The following is a 20,524-nucleotide window of genomic DNA, read 5'->3' as shown; positions in this document are numbered from 1 at the left end:
TCCGCTCCCTTGACCCTGAACTCTTCTGAAATCTCTCCGGAAGTTCAAGGAGGCCAACCCTTTTGTGCATATGTCGCCCGACAGAGGCTTAAAAACTCATCCTCACTCCTTCAGGATGCTCTGTGCTGCCCGGGAGTCCCGGCCGGAGATTCCACGGGGGAAGTGCTGTCTTCAGGAGGACTCCGGAGCAGGGAGCCTGCAGCGTTTCTTCCTCTGCCAAACAGTTTGCCTATCAGGACAATTTCCTCCTGCTTGGCAACGTGAGTTTATGGCAGAGCTGAGCTTTGTTAGATGGACCCATAAGCGAATGGGGACTAGAGTGCTCTGACCACGCTCTGGGCTACGTTCGGCGAGCAGCCCCAGACGCTGCCCACCCCCCAGACTCGATGGTGTAGCTCGCTTACTCAGCCGCCCCTCACACCCTCGGGATTCCAGACTCACGGGGGGGGCAACCCCACGGCCATCTGAGATGCAAGGTCACGGAGGGAGTAAAGAGAAAATCGACCTTTGTGGGCAAGGGAGAAAAACGGAATTCACATCATGAAGTGCACTCCAATCTGTGCATGAATAAAATGGCTCTTTCTGGTGTCTGAAAAGTTTAGGATAAAAAATATACAATTCAAATTGCAGGAATTAAAACACAGGAAATCTGTTGCTTGTTCCCATTTCCCGCAAACCTGAGTCAATAGCAGCAGCATACATGCTGGCTAAGATGTCCTGGGTGATACTTCAAGGCCAAGTGCTTCATGTGCTTTATTTGTCTTGTTTAATCCACACGAGAACCTTATAAAGTATGTACTGTCACTGATTGCCGTTTTCTTTTCACAGTGAAGAAACTAAAGCTAAAGATTAGCTAACAGCCCAAGGTCAGGCAGCTAGTAAAAGACAAGAGGTGGGATTTGATCCCAGTCTGATTCCAGAGACTGAACCGTTTGTCTTGTCCAAGCAAAAATTGCGCCAAAGTTAAACAAGAAAGGAAGACTTCATTCAAGGCTACTGCACGAGGGGAGAGAGGCCAGAGCTTGGGGTGAGCTCAGCTCTGCTGAAGGAAAGGGCAAGAAAAACTTTTGTCCCTTTTACAACTTGGAGCAAGTTGCCTGCCCTGAGGAAGTTAGGCTCCTACCCTCCCCAGAAACTGGGATGTAGAGGCAGCAGCTCCCTGAACGTTTACATTCCAAAAAGATGCCCCCAGGTCCTTGAGAAAGACATTCTAGTTTTACAGCTGGAAAAAGACCGTTTTACAACTGGCAAAAGGCTTTTTAAAAGATAAATATCTCAAAGGAGCAGAGAAAGAATTTAAGTACATGCTTTAAGAGTAGGGTCAAGGATCCAGGGTCAGAAGAAACCTGTCAAATTTTACTCAGTCCGAGGGGAACGTTAAGGCTGTCTTAGTCCTTATACCAGGGTCCCTCATCTGGGGGGCTCCTGTGACCCACCAGGTGTTTGGAAAAGTGTGATGGCTTTGGAGCACCTTCAGCTCCAGCCACAGGCACGGCTGCCCACAGAGCAGAGGAGAATCCATCCCCACAAAGCCTTGCACCCCCAGACGGCAGCCACGCCCCATGAAACGCTGCTCTCAGTTATGGAGCCTCTAGTAGGAGACGACGAGATCAGGCCGGTCCTAAGTCGGCCCCAGCAGGCGTTCTGTGGATTACCAGTCACGTGGGCAGAGATCAAGGCAGGCAGGCCCTCACTGTCTTGACGCGAACACAAAGGGCTTGGATTAACAAGGTAATTTTATGCAGAAGCACTGGTGGCAGGGAGCAAAGGAGACGCCTTACTTAAGAGTTTCTCTGCTACAGAGATAAGCTGTTTTTCTTTTTAGCTCACTTGGTAAACCCTTTACGAAGGCTGTCAAAGTCAACACGGAGCTCTCTGGAGCTGCGGCTAGAGCCCGATCCTCTGGCTTCTCTCCATGCTCTCAGCAGCAGCCCACACGCCCTCCTTGAAACACTCTCCTCTCTTGGATTCCATGGCGTGTGCTTGCCCGCTTTCCCTCACCTCACTGGCCATGACTGGAGTCTTTCCTGTGAGTTCTCTTCCTCTCCGTGACCACCAAATGCTGGAGCGTCAGACACAGAGGCTTCCCCTCTTCTCCAGCCGCACGTTTCCCTGGGTAATCTCATCCAGCCCAGCGGCTCCCTGTACTGTCTATGCACCAATGACTCTGACACCAAAATCTCCAGGCCTCACTTTTCCGGAAACTCTGCATCCGCGTACACAGCTGTCTACTTGGCGTGTCCACGTGGCTGTCTGATGGGCATCTCCGAGTAAGCACGGCAGGGAGAGCTCCTGCTGCCTGCCCCAAGCCTGCGCTTCGGCCTGCCTTCCCGTCTCAGAAAATGGCATCATCGTCCACCATTTCGGCTTGAAGCCAAAATCCGGCGTTAGCCTTGATTTCCTCTTTCCCTCGTCACTGCCCAGCATTAGCGAGTCCTGTGACCGCCTCCGGCTGTGCCCCAGACGCACCCACTGCTGTCTCCTGCCACGGGTCCCACTCTAGTCGAAGCCACGGTTGTTTCCTGCTTGGACTGTTGTAACTGGTCTCCTGACTGGTCTCCAATCTTGCTATGTTTCTTGGACACACCAAGCCTATTCCTGCTTTAGCGCATTTACACTGGCTGTTCCCTCCACCCGACACTCCTCCCCAGACAACAACAAAATTGACTCCTTCTTTTTTTTAATTGAAGTATAGTTGATTTACAATATTACATTAGTTTCAAGTGTATAGCCTAGTGATTCAATATTTTTATAAATTATACTCCATTTAAAGTTATTGCAAAATAATGGTAATATTTCCCTGTGCTGTACAATGTATCCTTGCTGCTTATGTATTTTATACTTACGGTAGTTTGTGTCTTTCAATCCCCTACCCCTATCTTGCCCCTCCCCTCTTTCCCTCTCCCTGCTGGTAACTATTGGTTTGCTCTCTGTATCTGTGAGTCTGTTTCTGTATTGTTATATGCATTCATTTGTTTTATTTTTTAGATTCCACATATATGTGATAACATATAGTATTTGGTCTTTCTCTGACTTATTCCACTAAGCGTAATACTCTCTAGGTGCATCCACATTGTTGCGAATATGGTAGCATTTCATTCTTTTGTATGCCTCAGTAATAGTCCATTGTACATATATGTACCACATCTTCTGTATCCATTCGTCTGTTGGTGGACACCTAGGATGCTCCCATATCTTACCGGGTGGCTCCTTCTCATTCACTCTCGGCTCTGCACCTCCTCAGAGAGGCCTTTGCTGACCACTCAATCTAAGGTAGCCATCCAGTCATTTACCATTTTACATTCTCCTTAGAACCTCGGATATTTTCATTTATCTTTGTGTCCTTCCCCTAGAAGGAAGGCTACATGACAGGAGAGATTTAGAATATCGCTGCAGTGGTTACCCAGTGGATTTGCTGCGTGAGCAATGGGATGAAAGAATAAGTGAATTATATTTTTGTTACTCATCTGAGTTTACAGTCATATTGCCATCTTTGGAAATATCTTTTTCATTAGATACCAAGACTGAAATCAAGCATGACCGAAGCCTAAAAAAAGAGTCAAAGGACAAAAAAAAAAAAGAGTCACAGGGGCTTCCCTGGTGGCACAGTGGTTGCGCGTCCGCCTGCCGATGCAGGGGACACGGGTTCGTGCCCCAGTCCGGGAAGATCCCACATGCTGCGGAGCGGCTGGGCCCGTGAGCCACGGCCGCTGAGCCTGCGTATCCGGAGCCTGTGGTCCGCAAAGGGAGAGGCCACAACAGTGAGAGGCCTGCATACCACAAAAAAAAAAAAAAAAAAAAAAAAAATCTAATTTGAGAATCTCTGTCTTTTTATTCATTTTCTGTGACTACTGTCATATCAGGTGTGTCTTCTGCCATCTTACCCTGCATTTCCAATTTACTCTGTTCTCTGTTTGCTCACCCACCCCTCAATCTACTTTCCATTGGTTAAATTGAATATTATTCTACTGATTTAAAAGTTTTACATTCTACTTGCATTCCTCTGGCAGCTATGCCTAACTTCTTAAGACTCATACTTATGCTTTTTTCTCTATCATCCACAAAAACAAATCGATATCTCTGTTCTCCTGAATAAGAGACCAAGAACCCTCTGACCTCCTTCCCCACCTCACTACTTGCCATGTTGACATCATCTGTGGTTTTAGTTGCAGAATCTTATGAATATACTTATTTTAACTGCTTATGAGAAAACATTAATATTTGCCGTTTTTCTTTTCACTTACTCTTCTTTCCCACATCTTATCTACTCTTGGATTCATTTTCGTTTTTACTCAAGAGCAATTTTTTTCTAAAACTTCATAGGTGAGGCCTTCCTAGACCTCACGTGCCTGGGAATACCTTTACTGGTTCCGTATGTTAATCAACACTGTGAGGATATTAGTCCATCGTCTTTTACAGGCAGTGTTGCTGCTGAGAAGTTAGATGTAAGTTATACTCTTACTGCTGAACATGTCCTTCTTTTCCTTTAATAGTGCTTAACTGCACTAAAATGCAGCAGTTCTTAACCTTTTGGGGGCCAGTTTGGTAAAGTCTATGTCTCTCTTCTCAGAGTCATATTTTCTATGAATAAAAGATACAGGGCTTCCCTGGTGGCGCTGTGGTTGAGAGTCCACCTGCCGATGCAGGAGACACGGGTTCGTGCCCCGGTCCGGGAAGATCCCACATGCCGCGGAGCGGCTGGGCCCGTGAGCCATGGCCGCTGAGCCTGCGCGTCCAGAGCCTGTGCTCTGCAACGGGAGAGGCCACAACAGTGAGAGGCCCGCTAAAACAAAAAACAAAAAACAAAAGATACAGAATTGCAAAAGAAACCAATACATTTATCAAAACATTTAAAGTGACAGATTTGTTTTACAGCAGTAATACGTGTGCTTTGTGCTTCAGAAGACCTCCCTCTCTCCCCATTTGCTGTGGCTGATTCTTAAACCAGTGCTGGATCTTCACCTACTGAATCTGTACTCTCGCTACCCGTTCCCTCGCTAAGAAGCATCCCATTACTACATTGACAGGGCTGTCTCAAAAATAACCAAATGGAGGAGGCTTTTCCCATTTTCTCCTTTTGCTTGGCCTCGGGTATCATTTAACACTCGTAAGCATGCCCTCCTTGCAGCCCTGACCTCAGCACCTCCCCACGGTTCTGTCCTCCGCCGCTGGCTCCTGTCCCTCTCCACCCCAGCCCTCACTTCTTGTTCTGCCACCCTCCTGTCTTGGGAAGCTCCTGCCGCCTGGGAGGTTGGTGAGCGGAGCTGTGCTACTCCCTCCCAGACCCATAAATCCGGCCTTGACCTGGGACTGAAATCTTTAAATGCTTGTTTGGAGTCTGGAGTCTGAGAGTAAGAGAGTGAGGTAACAGCTCTGATTCTTGGCTGTGGATGAAAAGGGAGCGGATACAGTTGTTTAAAAAATAAAGGCTTTTAAAGGCAAATATTAAAGACAGAGAGACAGAGACAGGGACAGGGACAGAGACAGAGAGGTGGATCAACCTGGATCAGGTTCCTGGTCTGTGCATGCATGTGTGTGCATGAGTGCTTGTGCATGCGTTTGTGTGTGTGTGTGAGAGAGAGAGAGACAGAGAGAGAAAGAGAGAGAGAGAAAGAACATGGGATATGTTAAGATCAGCAGAAAGCAGATGCTAATTTTGCTCCAAAGACGAGCAGAACTCTCCAGCAGGATACATCATATGAGCAATAACATACAAATATTTGTTAAATAAATATTTAGATAGAGTTGTAAGCTGATGTATTTGATATCTGGCTTTGCATTGGCGTTTCCTGAAGTAACGATTAATAATTTAACATGTGGATCTGGCTGAGATCTGGAGGTTTACCACTGTACTCTCTGTCAGCTGCCACTTCTGTGAGGGACTTGGAACCATAAGACCCGTTGCAGAGTGGCAGTGCTCGGAAATAGCACCGTCAGGTCGAGTGTGGGGAGATAACCAACCTTCCACCATCTAGGGGCCAAAGCTCATCACTGCTCTGGTTTTAGAGATGCAGTATGAAGCTTTTGCACCAAGAACAAATACAACTTCAAGGACAGCATCAAAGAAGCATCCCCAGTTTGCGGCCTAGAGACCAGTTTGGGTGTCCATACGTCCACATTCCTGACTGTGAGCATGGCATTCCCATTTCAGCTTCAGCCACCTTGGGACGGCACTGTGCCGAGTGGTGAATGATTTATCTCAGTTGGTAATCATTCCGTCAGCATGTTCCATACCTCAGCACAGCAAAGTCAGAGAAGAGGCTGATATGATGCAAGCCCCGAAGTCGGGATGCAGCTACAGCATGGCAAGAGTGCAGGCTTAACAGCCAGAAAGCCTGGGGGGGTGAATTATGGCCTCTGACGATCCACGTAACACTGGGCAAGTCAACTCTCTTGGTCTCAGTTTCCTTACCTGTAAAATGGGGGTGATAATAATATTTCTCTCTGAGAGTTAAAAATGTAAAATTTGAAACAGTACCTGGAACAGCTAGCATTCAGTTAATATTAGCTTTTGAAATAGCTAATATTTTATCGTGCTTACCCTCCCACCATAGCCTCTGGAATGAATTCAGACTTCTCAGCACCATCCCCATCATGGAGCAATTCATATTCAGATACATATGAGTGCTTTCTGCTGTTAGAAACCCAGTTATTTTCCCCATCTCTATTTTGAAGTTTTCTTCTAGTTTAAATACTTTGGATTCGCATATTTTGCATGTCCTCTACTCAGAGGATATAAGAAATTCATGCAGTGATAATGAACTTTAAAAAAATCCATCCTGTTGAATGATGTTATGAATGAGAACTCATGAGCATTATCTGAAAAAACAGTCCTCCAAAGCCCCACTCTCTGAGTATGGATAAACTTTTTCATATATGCCCTCCAGTATCCAGCTGACAGAGGCATCCCTGGTCACTACTTGTCAATCACGCAGCTCTGCAGTGAATAATGTAAGCCCACATCCTTGAACTCTCTCCACTACTAAAGAATCTGGGCCATTCTGAGGTCCTCGGCTTAACCAGATAACTGGGTTTTTACTTTACACACCTGTACTGACACTCCAGGGTTTTTTGCATGTTCAGGTTGACAGTCAAGACCTGAGAGACAATGGTAACAGGTAAAACAGGAGGCCCAGTGGGTGCGGCGTCAGCCGAGCTGCCGATGGGGGCCCAGCCTGTCCAAGCACATGGCTGCTTTTGCCCGCTGACCTACACGGGCCGGGGCCGACTGCCATGGAGAAGAGCCAGCGTCTAGGTGGGTCGCATGGACACAGAAATCACGGCTGTATTTCCTGTCAGTCTTTTGTGCCAGCCTGTCATGTGTTCAGTGCCTCTGTGCCAGCTTACAGCTCTCCCAATCCAGATGCAGTGCCCCATAGCAGACAAGAGCAGGAAAACACCCATCCTGATCCTGAGCCTCCCAAGGAAATAGTGCAGTCAGAAGGAGAACTCCAAGGTCATTCTCTCAGGCAGGCCTGGACCAGCCCAAGCTTGAAGTTAACCCTTTGCTCACTGTATCGGTCCGCTCAAGCTGCCCTGACAAAATACCACAGACTGGGTGGTTTAAACAACAAAAATCTATTTCTTACAAGTCTAGAGGCTGGAAGACCAAGACCAAGGTGCTGGCAGGGTTGGTTCCTCCTGAGGCCTCTCTCCTTGGTTTGCAGACGGCTGCCTTCTCACACGGCTGCGTTTCTGTGCGCTTGCATCCCTGGCATCTCTTCCTCTCCTTTCAAAGGACACGCTCATCTTAGGGACCCACCCTTGTGACCTCATTTAACCTTAAGTACCTCTTTAAAGGTACTATCTCCAAATGTAGTCACATTGGGGACTGGCTCTCCAACACGTGAACTTTGGGGTGACACGTGCGTTTCATGACACCCAGGACGCCTCTGGCGTCAGATTCGTGTATCCTCATCCTCGCCATATCTAATTTCCAACTCTGTGCTTCTGCAGAATTTTGTTTATACTGAATAATGGTAATAATAATAAACAGCTACCATTCACTGAGCATTAGTACAGAGGGGGGTATTGTCACTTGTTATTAATATGACCCTGCAAGGTGCATATTTTTATGCCAGTTCCATACATGAGACTGAGGCCCAGAGAGGAGCTGGCAAGATCAAGCAGTGAGCAGCAGCAAAGCCAACACCCAGAAGTAGACTTTTGTGACCACAGTTCATGCTCTCCACACCTCTGTTTCCTGCCTCTCCTATGGCACATTTCACCTTGAACCACAGTGTGGCTATTTGCGATTACATTTGTATTAACCTGAGAGCAAGAAGTATGTCTCCTCCGTCTTCTTAGGAAGGCCTGTCCCTGTGCCTTACACACGTGACCTGGCGCCTTTGCTCCTCTTAGCGCCTCAGAGCAGCTCCCCGTCTCACCCCCGGCCTCACGTGCAGGGCAGTGCCTCTCTTACCTCTCTGTCTTCCCAGGGCCGTGCACCTGGATACTCTTTCTGTCAGTTTCTCAGTGGGGTCTGTCCCAAGGGCTCTATTTAAAATGGGAATCTCCCCCACCCCACTCCCACTCCCACTTAACCCAGACTGACTTCTAACAGGCCATATACTTAACTTACTTATTGAGTTTATTGTTAGATTTCCCTCTCCCTCGGCGAGAAGATAAGCTCCGCAAGGGCAAAGACGTTTGTGTGTTTTGCTTCATAGTGCCTTCTAAACATCTAGACAAGGCTAACTTATAGCTGCTGTGAAATAAACACTTATTGAATGGATACATTAGATTCCTCCGGTGGGAGCTTTGGTGCGATTCCTCTCTATGGCGAATGAATGGCCAGTCTCTCTGGGCACAGGTGCTCTGGAACCCAACTTAGCTCCTTAGAAAACAATTAAGTTGCTAGTTTGAGGACGGTGCTTTTTAGAATTCCTCCTGATCATGATTTTCACCCTTTTTGTTTAATTTAATCCCTGATTATTTTGCCCCAATCTTCTGTGCTTTTGATGGTTTTGTATTATTCATTATGGATAGTTACAACATTTTCATAATTAACTGCAATACTTGAATAGCATTTCACATGAAAAATGATTTACAAATTAAACCCAAGTCTCACCTTGGGTAATTATCACAGGTCTAACTAATGTGTGTGAGGCCCTTGCATGGCAGGGGGCTCTCTCCAGTGACAATGTGTTGATTTTCTAATTAACAAAGGTTAAGTAGCCTTTTTGCTTGCAGACCTACAATTTAAACTTATGACATTTGTCACCAGGAAAGATTTCTATAGAGCACATAACTTGAACTCAAATAATTATCACTGGTTCTAGTACATAACATCCTTTGCATAATATATAATGACCATTTTCAGGACAAAAGATTTTTCTTCATATTGTCTAGATCAGTAAAAGTACTTTCCAGCTCACTGACCCATTTAATAAATCAGGGACCACGTTTAAAAAAGAGTGTAAGTTATTTAGTTTTCCTTTATAGAGAGACAAATGGCATTCCACTTACATTCTTTGTAAATTAAGAAGAGGGAGTATAAAATTTTATTTAATGAAGGCAACAAATACAAATTAGACTATAGTCATAGGTTATGTTCAATTAAGGGAAGGAGGGGGGGGAAAAAAGGTCAGGCAGCAGTGCAAAGAGTAAAAAGGAAGCAAGAAGAAATTTAGCAGAAATTGACAGTAATTTGCTGAAATGGAGCGAGGGGGACACATAAGCCCAGAGGAAGAGATTGTACATCACGGACCAAAGTAGTTTAGAGCTGGAAGGACCGGAGACTTCTACTTCAGCCTCCTTTTGTGTATAAGAAAAACTGATGCTGAGAAAGATGCAGTGATTTGATGAAAGCCACAGAACTAACCAAAAACAGTCAATCGTCCTGATAGGGAAAGATACACAAACACAAAGGCAGGAAGAAAGACTGGCAGGTGTAGAAGCTCAGAAAGAACAAGACCAGAAAGAATCAGAGAGGCAGAGAGACAGAAAAATCTGCCCCTGAATCCTCTTACTGAATGAAGCCTGTGTGTGTACATAATGAAGCATATATACATATATCTAAATGTTTACCTAAATGATGTAATTAAAATATGACCTAATCTAGATGTACTTTCTCTACCAATTGACGCTTTCTAAATCTCCATTTTTTTGGTCATATTAACATTTACTTAAAGAGTCTTTTTAAAAAAATCTCAGACTCTCAACCATTGCTGACACAGTTAAATGTCAATTATTTCCAAATTAAAATACATTCCAGGGCTTCCCTGGTGGCGCAGTGGTTGAGAGTCCGCCTGCCGATGCGGGGGACACGGGTTCGTGCCCCGATCCGGGAGGATCCCACGTGCCGCGGAGCAGCTGGGCCCGTGAGCCGTGGCCGCTGAGCCTGCGCGTCCGGAGCCTGTGCTCCGCAATGGGAGAGGCCACAACAGTGAGAGGCCCGCGTACCACACAAAAAAAATACATTCCAGATAGATTAAAGAATGAAATGTTAAACAAGGTAAAATCATAAAAGTTCTAGAAGAAAATATAGTTGAATAATTATATTATTTTGGATTAGAGAAGGTATTTATAAGCCTAATATCAAAGGCAGAAGTCATAAAAATAAGATAGATACATGTGACTACATAAACATTACATACAAGTTAACAAACACAAACTGGAAGGATGTAGTTGCTGAATTTATAACAAAAAATTAAAGACCCAAATATTGTTATCAATCAATAAGAAATATATATTCTCCTGTTTCCCCCAAAAAAGCAAAGGTCATGAAGAAACAAAAAATAAGAGTGAGGAAAACATAAAAATTATTCAACTCACAGTATTTGAAGCAATGCATATTAAAAGAATGAACTCTTTTTTTTTTTCCCCTCTAGCCTATAAATTCAAAAGTATCCTGCCTAGTATTAGAATTGGTGTGGAGAAGGCAGGAATCTTGTACCCTATTGTTGAAATACAAATTGATAAAGTCTTCTGAGAGGAAATTATATTGCAAATGACTTTTAAATGTTTATGCCCTTGTACCTAGCAATTACACTTCTAAGAATTAATTCTAAGGAAAAACTGGACAAGTATATAAAGGCTTTTACAAGGATATTTATTATAGTATCATATAAAATGGGAATTGGAATAAGCTTTAAAGTCCAGTAGTATGGGATAGGGAGGGTAGGAGGGAGATGCAAGAGGGAAGGGCTGTGGGGATACATGTATACATATAGCTGATTCACTTTGTCATACAGCAGAAACTAACACAACATTGTAAAGCAATTATACTCCAATAAAGATGTTAAATAAAAATTTTTTTTAATTTACTTAGTAAAAAAATAAAATTAAATTAAAAAACTTTAAAAAGTCCAATGGTAGCGGAATGACAAAGTAAGTTACAGTGCATCACAGGGTGGGCTGCTATGCAGATGTTAAGCAAGATGTTGTAGTTGAATATTTATTGCTGGGAAAAATGTTTTACGATATATTAAGTGAAAAAAGCAAAGTTCAAAACAATGCATATACCCCTCTTTTTCCTTTATTTTTTTTACACATGTATGTTCATAGATAGGGCTTCCCTGGTGGCGCAGTGGTTGAGAGTCCGCCTGCCGATGCAGGGGACGCGGGTTCGTGCCCCGGTCCGGGAAGATCCCACGTGCCGCGGAGTGGCTGGGCACGTGGGGCGTGGCCGCTGGGCCTGTGCGTCCGGAGCCTCTGTTCATAGATAAAAGTAGAAAAGGCTATTTGCTAAAAGTGAAAGTCGTTCTATCTGAGTAGCATTACAAATTCTCTTTTTCATTTTGCTTATCAGTATGTTTATGGTTTCCACAATGAAAAACTATTACATTTGCAACCAGGGGAAAGGGAGAGGCAGACATCTAAAAACAACGACTTAAAACTTTCAGCATATTTTGATAGGATATAATTTTCTTAATTGACTAGTGATGAAAATTTAAATGGCTAGGCATTTATTGAACGAAAAGGCCCTTTGGAAAGCCTTACTGCAAGAACAAAAGCCATAGCTGCTAAAACGATAGATGCCAAATTGAAATTTAGACACACAAAGAGTGACTACTGGATTGAAATTCTTCCAGATCATAGCAAAGGGCCAAATCCCCCTTAGCCCAGAGGTGCAGCGGTGCTGGTGAGCAGATTGCAAAATGGGAAATCCTTCAGAGTGGTTGTTTCTGATCATTTCTTTTGCCGTCTACTCTCCCATACCTCTAATCAAAAGGGACATTGGGATCCCTTCAATTAATCCTCTTCTATTTAAATATTTTATTAAAAAATAACAATCCCTGGAGAATCATCACTCAAATCTATGCACTGCCCAATGAGAGGACTGCAAGGCTTGGGTTTATAAAGATAATAGTGCAAGTCATTTGCTCTTTCACGGCTGAGGATTCACAGGCATAAGCAAAGGCTAAAGGCTAATCCATCTCTGCAGCTAAAGCCTTTGATCCACCAGCCCTGTCTCATGAGTCGTCTAGATGGCACACTTTTTCTCAAGATGCTGGAGTAAGTGATCAGAATCAATCTCCAGTGTGCAACCTTGCCCAAAGTCTGCCAATCCTATTGACCGTGCCACTTTTAAAGACATTCAGATCTTTAGCTCAGAAACATCTACGTCTGTGGCGCCCCAGACCCTGAAGTTCTTCTGCATTAGACGATCAACACAGAACAGAGTTTAAGACCACAGCCTCGAGAATAAGACAGCTCTGACACCGCTTTGGCACTTTGGAGCTATGAGTCCTTGAGTACACGACTTAATTTCTCTAAGCCTCAGTTTCCTTATCTGTACAACGGGCGTAAGGTAACAATGCCTACCTGGCCAGGTCGTTGTGAGAATCGGGTGAATATCATATGTAAGATGCTTAGTAGAGTCCCTACTACATAGCCCTCAATAAACAGTAACTTTCACTTTATTAACCATATCTTTTTTCTAAATCCCATCAGATTTCTTTTAATAATTTTAACTACTATCATTTTATTTAATTTCTAGAAAAGCTGTTAGTCTAAAATACAGGCATATTTATAAACTTGAGTTGCTCCTTTCGTACCAGCTGCTTAAGAAAATCATAGCTGAGGTTATTATAGATACAATCCACCTGTGATATAATTCTCCAATGAACCGTTCTATGAAATTTATTAGGAATATTTTAATATTTTCATGCTCATGAACCTCTAACTCCATAACTTACTCAGAAAATTACAGTGAATTTATTTTGTGTGTTATGTGTCTTGCAATGGCAGTTAGACAAAAACAATAAAATCTAAACTGACCTGGTAATAAATGTGGTATAACTGATTTCTGTGTAAAATTATCAATTCCAATTTCCAACCACCCCAGACAAGAAACCCTGGGAACCCTTAACATGAATTTCAAAGCAAAGCATTTCTTGAGACAAGAACCAGCACTTACAATCACATTCCAAATGGATCTACTTCCTCCGGCTAATTGACTTGTTAACTATGCTAATATATTCATGTCCCTCTGCCTTTTTATATCTCTTGCAATAGATAATGCTGTGGAACTGAATGCCATGAGATTAAAAACCAAAGAACTTAGAGAGTAGTAAAGAAGTAAACTTCTTTTCTATAGGAAACCAGATTAAACTTCCAAAACAGCTTATATCATTTGTGTGTGTCTCCAAACATTTTAGTACTATAGCAAATGTATTGCTTCGCAGAAGACAGTCTCTTTTAATCCGGCATTATAGCCTAAGGGGAAGAAGCTGCAAGCTCTTCTATTAGGCAGGACCAGCTTGACAGTGAGCGTGCCCCCTGCACTTGGCAGTCTCATCTCCCACCACAGTGGTCCGAGGAACGATGAATGAAACAGAAGCCACAGCAGAGGTTATTCTATCTGAGCTCCATGCCTTCTGTCTTCCCAGGTGGTGCCGGAGGCCAGCAGGGCTTCCTGGGCTGCATCCGCTCGCTGAGGATGAATGGGGTGACACTGGACCTGGAAGAAAGAGCAAAGGTCACATCCGGCTTCAAATCCGGGTGCTCGGGCCACTGCACCAGCTACGGGGCGAACTGTGAGAATGGAGGCAAATGCATAGAGAAGTACCACGGGTATTCCTGCGATTGCTCCAACACAGCCTATGACGGGACATTTTGCAACAAAGGTAAGTCAGAGCCAGTTTCCAAAGGCATTTTTCGACATCTTTGAAGTCCAGATCATCTACTGAGTGGTTTTTCAGCTGTACCCAGGCATACTTCATTCTGAGGGTAAGGTATTTGGAATTCTTCTCCCACCTCAGGTAGGAAGTCTCCTAAACTATTCCCTAATCTTTGTTGTTCATTTAGATGAGAGAATCCTTGAGTGTGGTGCAGAGTTTCCCCCAAATTCCAGCAAACTTTTCACTGGCTGGAACATTACAAAGCAAATAGCCATATCATGCCTTAATGGTGAGTGACAAAGTAAGCGGCCACTGAAAGAGGACGTGGGCCTGACCCTCCCACTCAGGGGAGTCAGAGGGTCAGCACATTATCTTGGACCTGTAGATCCCTGCAGTGAATCTATCTGTGCCGCCCAGTGGGCTTAATGCCCACGCCCTCCCCCAGCTGCTAAGAGATTGGATTCAAGCTGGACTCACAAGAAAGCCCCTCTGGCCAGTTATTGTCATTATCTTTAGTATCACTCTTCTGTAGGACGCCTCTATGGGAGGTTCTCAGCCTCCACTAAACCGCAGGAATACTGAGATACCACATCTAATAGGCCTGTTATTACTGCATTATTTCAGTCTTGAATGATTAACCCCTAATAAATTCTGCAGAGTCAGTCAGCTGACTCCAAGAGCCTGACGCTTATGCTTGTCACTCGGGGTAGACCCTGTGATCTTGCACGACCAGAAGAGATTCATTCGACTGGCCTGTGGCTTCCTTTCCCACCTGTAGACAGGAGAGAGATGGGGAGAGGCAGGGCTGGCGCTCTTCTTAAGCTACGATTGAAATGTGCGTAACTCACTCTTCTCCTTCTAAATGAATGTATAGCATTTGGGTAAAGTTCCCCGTGAACGGCTGGTGCATCTCTTTATAAGAAGCTTTACGTAAGTAGAGCCTATTCATACTCTCATGAATACGTGGAGGGTTGTTTAGGCTCTGGCATTATTCACACGAGATGCCACAGAGAAGGAGGAATTGTTCCACAACATCCTCTGTACATCCAGGCTATAACATGAGCATAGAAATTAGGTCAGGCAGGGCTTGAAGAATGAGCGTGAGACAAAAACACTTTGCTGAATAGTCCACAGCGCGTTACCACCACTGTTACAGTGCGTTCTTCGGCCTGCAACAGCACGGCTCCGTGATTTTCCCGTGGCACACGGTGCGAAGGGTTTGCAGAACACATTAATCTTGCACTTGTAGAAATGACAGTCTTGCAATTACCATTCATTGTGCTTGATGCTAATTTAGTGCAGTCATTCCCTTGCCCAAGTGGTGTCTGAATGCAATCAAGTAAGCGCTAATGCCTGAGAGATTCCACTGCATAAGTGCCAATTTAAAGAAAATCAGGAGCCCCTTATTTTTGGAGAGTTAGGTTAAGTACCGTGGCTCATACACAGCCTCTGGGGGTTAATACGCAATATTCACCAATTGAAAAGCCAAGGTATGTACCCTTCAGCTTTGCCAACGTTCAAGATAAGGTCAAAGGAAGCTCGCGAGTTTCCACTGACATTGTTTCAAAGGGTTTACACAAAAGATCCCTAAATATTCTCTGAATATCTGTTTAGCAGGATGGGTTTACATTTGATTCAATTAGTGGCTTTACCCAAAAAAATTAAGATTAAAAACTGCATGTCATATTTGGAAAGTGTTTGTGGGCATCCTTCTAAGTCAAGACAAGTATCCTCTTGACTTGGGGAGGATGAAGGTGGTGCTGGTTGAGAGGAACCCAGGAAAGCTTCATCTGCACGAAGGCAGGCTCGTTCCCGGACGGGGTCTCCCCTCTGAGGCCTGCAGCCGGGCGCTCCCTCTGGTCAGGGTCTCACCTCCCAGAACAGCAGCTCCTGTGACCACACCTCCAGGGAGGCTACAGCCAAACAACTCAGCCTCTAGAAAGCGCGGCCACAGCCACCTGCCGAAGCGTGAGCTCATGAAAGTGCTTTGCGGGCCTTCTTTGGCTAGAATAGTTCTGTGCTTGTGAATATGGAAAAATGTTCACGATATTTTGCTGACTCAGTGAAACAGGTCCCAACATAACCGCACACAGCCTGATTCTATGTCTATACAAAACCAGACACACACACACGAGGAAAGCAAACTGTAAGAAAACACATCAGGGGCTTCCCTGGTGGCGCAGTGGTTAAGAATCCACCTGCCAATGCAGGAGACACGGGTTCCAGCCCGGGTCCAGGAACATCCCACATGCTGGGGAGCAACTCAGCCTGTGCGCCACAACTTCTGAGCCCATGTGCCACAACTACTGAAGCCCATGCGCCTAGAGCCCGCGCTCTGCAACAAGAGAAGCCACCGCAATGAGAAGTCCACAAACCACAATGAAGAGTAGCCCCCGCTCGCTGCAACTAGAGAAAGCCTGCACGCAGCAATGAAGAGCCAATGCAGCCAAAAGTAAATAAATTTATTTTTTTTAAAAAAAGGAAACACCTCAAAATATTAACTGTCATTATTCTGGGTGGGGGGTGAAAACACCAGTATTTATTTTCTTATCTTTTTGCTGTGTTTTCTAATCTTTACACAATGATGAATCACCTCTTTTTTTCCTCATTTTTGCCTCTGTTAGGGAAGAACTAAGTACTAAGCGACAGAGTTCTTACCCCATGCATTCAAGACTCACCTGACTGTCTCTGGTTAGAAAATATCTAGTTATTAACCAGAAGTCATTATACCGTGTAATCACACTATCTGGAATGGAGTAGCATCTCAGGTGAAAATTGCATATAATTAAATTACCTTTGAAAAATCTCTCTCTTAGTACATTTAACAAAGCCCAGTTTTTCACAAGCCTTCAAAGCGATCACCCTTCAGATGGGCCCTGGAGGAAGGTTTGCCTTGTTGGGGCCAAGTTGTATGAAAATAAAAACACTTGGTATCACTCTTAGCCGGGTGAGGAGCTCACACTAGGACCAGTGTGGGACCGACATAGACCACTTTCTCTTTCTTTTGACTCAGAGAGAAGGATATATGGTTGCATCTGTAAATCAGATTGCCCTGTGCTGCCACTTCATGAAGCTCAGGAGACAAAGCTGGATTCCAGCAGGTCCCTCCTGATGATGCTCTTTTGCTTTGTAGTGATGCATTGATAGTCACTGCCCCCCACCAGCAAAGTAGAGACAGGAGACACTCCTTTCTGCCCTCCTCTGATCTCTTATCAAAAACTCCCAGAGCCCTTTGTCAAATGCACCTCTAAAGACGTGATCATCACTTAAGGTGTTAGCTCTCCCAGGGAAGAGCTATTAAATAGGAATGCTAACTGGGGGAAAATTCAGGTTTTGGAGAGAGCATGAGGGCATCCTGGAAACTCTTGTAATTTGGACCACATAGCCATTCACCTCATCTCTACAGATAGCCATGCAGTATCCCCTCTTCTCAGAATGTCCACCCACCAGTAGCCACTTAACTCAGTGGAGACAGCTCCATCCCATGGCACGGTTCCTTCGCAGCCCGTTGGCTGAGGCTGTGGACTCCTCGGGGAGCAGAGCAAACCCCAGCCTACATGGAAGGCTCGGCTGTGGGCCTGTCATCCCCAGGATTAGCGGGGACCCCCACTGGGGACCAAATGGATAGTCGCCTGGACATGCCAAAGGCTGTCTTCTCTAATAGACTTATTCCTTCTCCGATAGTCAAACCTCAAAACACGTTTATGACCATCAACCTCATTTTTATTTCTAACCAGAAATCAGCAACATGATTAGAAGCAAACTTTACCTTCTATTTTCAAGCAAGAGGGAAAATAACAGACCTATAGCAGCGACAGCAATTTCTATGTTAAATGTTTGTAGCTGAAAACAATCGCAGATTGAATACTCCCTCTCTCCCAAGTGCATGTCCACCCGGAACCTCAGAACGTAACCTTGTTTGGAAATAGGCTCTTTATAGATGTAATTAAGGTGAGGTCGTACTGGATTAGGGCGGGCCCTAAATCCAATGGGAGTGTCCTTACAAGAGGAGGAGAGGACACAGAAAGACACACAGATGCACAGAAAGGACCATGTGAAGATGGAGCCAGAGACTGGACAGACGCTGCCACAAACCAGGGACACCAGGGCCATCAGAAGCTGCAAGAGGCAGCTGGAGCCTGGAGCCTTCAGCAGGGGCGTGGCCCAGATAACACCTTGATTTTTTTCACTTATAGCCACCGTAACTGTGAGAGAATAAATTTCTGTTGTTTTAGGCCACCCAGGTTGTGGTTCTTTATGGCACCCCTAGGAAATCAATACAAGTGCATATAAAAATCTGTGATGCTTCTTAATTCCTGCATTTAACAATGGTAACAGCTGTCGTTTGTTGAGAACTTGCTATGTTCCAGGCAGTATGCCAAGGTCTTTAATTACGTTAACATTACCTGATACTCATGACAGCCCTGTGTAGGTACTATTATTATTTTCCCCTCCTGACAGAGAAGGAAATTTAGACACGAGTCGGTATTAGTCTCTTGCCTGAGGTTCACGTACCAGTAAGTAGCAGGACTGGGGTTTATATGCAGGTGGTTTGACTCAAAGCTCCTGTTCCTCACCACCATTGTGTGTTACTGCTTCTCACCAAGGCCTGGTCCTTCATGCAGGTTCACATAAAACTAAAAACAGAACCCCCAGTCCTAAAGCTTTTTAGTTATTGTGATTCAGTAGAAAAAAATCAGCACATTCTTGGATGCAGAATTTATCGTAAGAAAAAAATAGAATACAAGATCTGAACAGAGCCTCTGTCTCTCCCTCTCTGTCTCTCTCTCTGTCTCTCTCTCTCTGTCTCTCTCCCTCTCTCCCCATATTTAGGTGTAAGCTGTAATCATTTATTGATTTATTTCTTTAACAAACACTCAGTGAACACCTAATATGCCTGGGAGCCTTGAAAGTAGAGTTTAGTCTGACTATGCTGAAATTTTCAAAACATTTCAATGGTTTATATCTACAAAACCAGGACAATCTAGTACACTCGGAAGCAGGAGATGCGAATGAGCTGTCACGTAGGCTGCCAGGAACAGATCTTCATTAGGATTCCTTCACTGAGCCAAGTTTAGCAAGAACTTATCATCAAGAGGCACAAAAATATCTCCTAATTCACTTCTCTGCTCTCTTTTTTTTATAAAAATTTTCATGTTCGTCTGCCAAACCAAGACTGCAGCTGAGAAGCACATATCCTTAAATACTCAGAAACCATTTCCTGACTTTAGGGAGTTGTCTTTTCTTCTCAAACACTATTTGTTTGTTACTCAGATAAAGTCCAAAATTAGAAGGACCAAGGTCCCAGGACTGCGTCGACTACGAGTGACGGAGGCTGGTGAACAGCTGCGGTGTTAGCGTCACTTGCAGTCACACGAGCGCACGCCACCCTCACTGTGGTCCGGCTAGGCCTCCTCCTCTTCCCGCAAGGGCCGCGACATTGCCTAACAGTTTATGACCTCAATTATTTATACAGAAGAAACTCTTCATTGCTAACTCAAGTCCCTACATAGAAAACTGGTGATGTAATTAGACATGGGTTTGAATGCAGCTTCCTCACTTGCAGGTCGTGTAACCTTGAGCAAATGGTTTACCTCCACTCGGCCTGGGCTTCAGAAATACGCAGTCCTGCTTCTTAGTTTCATTGGGAGGATCGCACGGAATCGTATGAGCACATCTCCAGATGGAGAACCTGGCGCCCAGCAGTCAGGCAGCAGATGTCACTTTCCAGTCTCAGCACTCTTTCTTTTTTTGTTTGTTTGTATTTTTGTTTTTACTTTAAATCATGTCATCCTTTAATCCTTCCAGGAAAGCTTTAAATGCCAGATGTCTCACTGGCATCCTTTCCGTTACCTCTGAGTTCTAGGTTGCTTCTCTGCTACTTGAGACGCAATGGCAGCATCATAAAATGTCCACTCGACTTCACTGTGGTCACAGTCATACTCTCCTGGAGCTGAAAATGGCATCTCCAGAGCCTAGACCCTGATGGGCCGAGGAATACGCGGATATTCTGAAGACGGAGACGAGGCGGAGACAACAGTCTCTGCACCCCGGGGGTCATGCCCGCAAGTGCAATTCCTGATGCAAGGGACCCATCCCTGTTAAGAGACACCTTGGGTCACCTTAGCAACTGCTGCATCCCTTCCTAATACAAAGCCCATCAGGAGACAGGAAAGCACTGAAAGAGTTCAGGATTCTGTTTTGCTGAAAGGAGACCTAGACTCAAGTCCAAGTTCAACCCGTAAGGGAGAGGGGATCTCCGCTCTTGCCTCCTAGAGGGATGTTTCTTGGCGAGTTGGGGGAGGTGGGTTTGCCCAATGCACTTTGGATATTTACAAACTCCGCTTCACCCTGGCTCCAGGCACTGCACGGGGAGCGGAGGAAACCCATGGGCTACCCTTGTAGAGTGGGTTTGAGGCCTTTTAGGGAAAATTAATTAATTTAAAATACGATAAAAC

The 20,524-nt window shown here is 44.7% G+C and overlaps 1 protein-coding gene across 2 annotated transcripts in view; it reads left to right on the top strand.

Annotated features, from left to right (window-relative positions):
• CNTNAP2 (contactin associated protein 2) overlaps positions 1-20,524 on the top strand; it is a 2,024,023-nt gene that overhangs the window by 1,808,672 nt on the left and 194,827 nt on the right. For both annotated transcript variants that reach the window (XM_067041938.1, XM_067041937.1), the window contains one exon: positions 13,836-14,072. In XM_067041938.1, the coding sequence (XP_066898039.1) occupies positions 13,836-14,072 (237 nt within the window). The remainder of the gene's footprint in view (positions 1-13,835; positions 14,073-20,524) is intronic.

This window comes from Kogia breviceps, chromosome 9 (assembly GCF_026419965.1).
Source record: "Kogia breviceps isolate mKogBre1 chromosome 9, mKogBre1 haplotype 1, whole genome shotgun sequence".
NCBI lineage: Eukaryota > Metazoa > Chordata > Mammalia > Artiodactyla > Physeteridae > Kogia > Kogia breviceps.
The sequence above is the reverse complement of the archived record's forward strand: the minus strand, read 5'-3'. Positions and strand labels throughout refer to the sequence as shown.